This window comes from Charadrius vociferus, unplaced genomic scaffold (assembly GCF_000708025.1).
Source record: "Charadrius vociferus isolate BGI_N301 unplaced genomic scaffold, ASM70802v2 scaffold282, whole genome shotgun sequence".
NCBI classification, from domain to species: Eukaryota; Metazoa; Chordata; class Aves; order Charadriiformes; family Charadriidae; genus Charadrius; species Charadrius vociferus.
This window is the reverse complement of record NW_009647731.1, coordinates 134,816-135,540: the sequence shown is the minus strand read 5'-3', so window position 1 is coordinate 135,540 and position 725 is coordinate 134,816. Positions and strand designations below refer to the sequence as shown.

Here is a 725-nt window from a genome sequence, read left to right as displayed (position 1 = left end):
TCCTGATATGCTGCCTGAACATAAAATGGATTTACACAGAGACAGAAAAAAAGCCTTTTGACTGGTTCTCTCCCTCTGCCTCTTATTTTTCTTTAATACTCACGTGTTTCGTTCTCCAGTAACAAGGGAGTTTTGTAGCTGGAGTAAAGCAGAACTGAAGTAGGCAGCAATGGATAGGAGTCACACATAATCTCAGAAGCATGAGGATTTAAAGAACACTTGCATAGTAAAGGAGCAGGTCAGGAGATAACACAGATTATCAGATAGCTGCTGAAGGTAGTAGCAGATGGAAATAAAAGATGAGATGCTGACACAGCTGACCTCCAAAATCCAAGACCATTTCGTTCTTTGTCCACACAGTAGCTGCAAAGGATGATGAAGGCCATCGTCCCACTGTGCTTGCTGGTGGCCACGCTTCACCTCACCGTCCACAGCCTGACCCAGACCAACCACCACAATGACAAGCCCAAGGCAACTGACCCCCAAGAGCCACATCCCCATGAAGGAGATCATCTTGGGTCCTGCCGACAGATAATCCCCAGCAACACAGACTTTGCCTTCCGGTTTTACAGGCAAGCAACCATCCAAGAACCTGGCAAGAACATTTTCTTTTCCCCAGTCAGCATCTCCACTGCCTTTGCCCTGCTGGCCCTGGGCTCCAGAGCCACCAGCCAGGCTCAGGTGTTGGAAGGGCTGGCCTTTAACCTCACCAACACCCAGGAGGA

The 725-nt window shown here is 48.8% G+C and overlaps 1 protein-coding gene across 1 annotated transcript in view; it reads left to right on the top strand.

The window, feature by feature from the left end:
• The first annotated feature begins 372 nt into the window (after positions 1 to 372).
• LOC104283428 (alpha-1-antitrypsin-like) overlaps positions 373 to 725 on the top strand; it is a 4,550-nt gene continuing 4,197 nt past the window's right edge. The window contains exon 1 of the mRNA XM_009881601.1: positions 373 to 724. Coding sequence (XP_009879903.1) covers positions 373 to 724 — 352 coding nt within the window. The remainder of the gene's footprint in view (position 725) is intronic.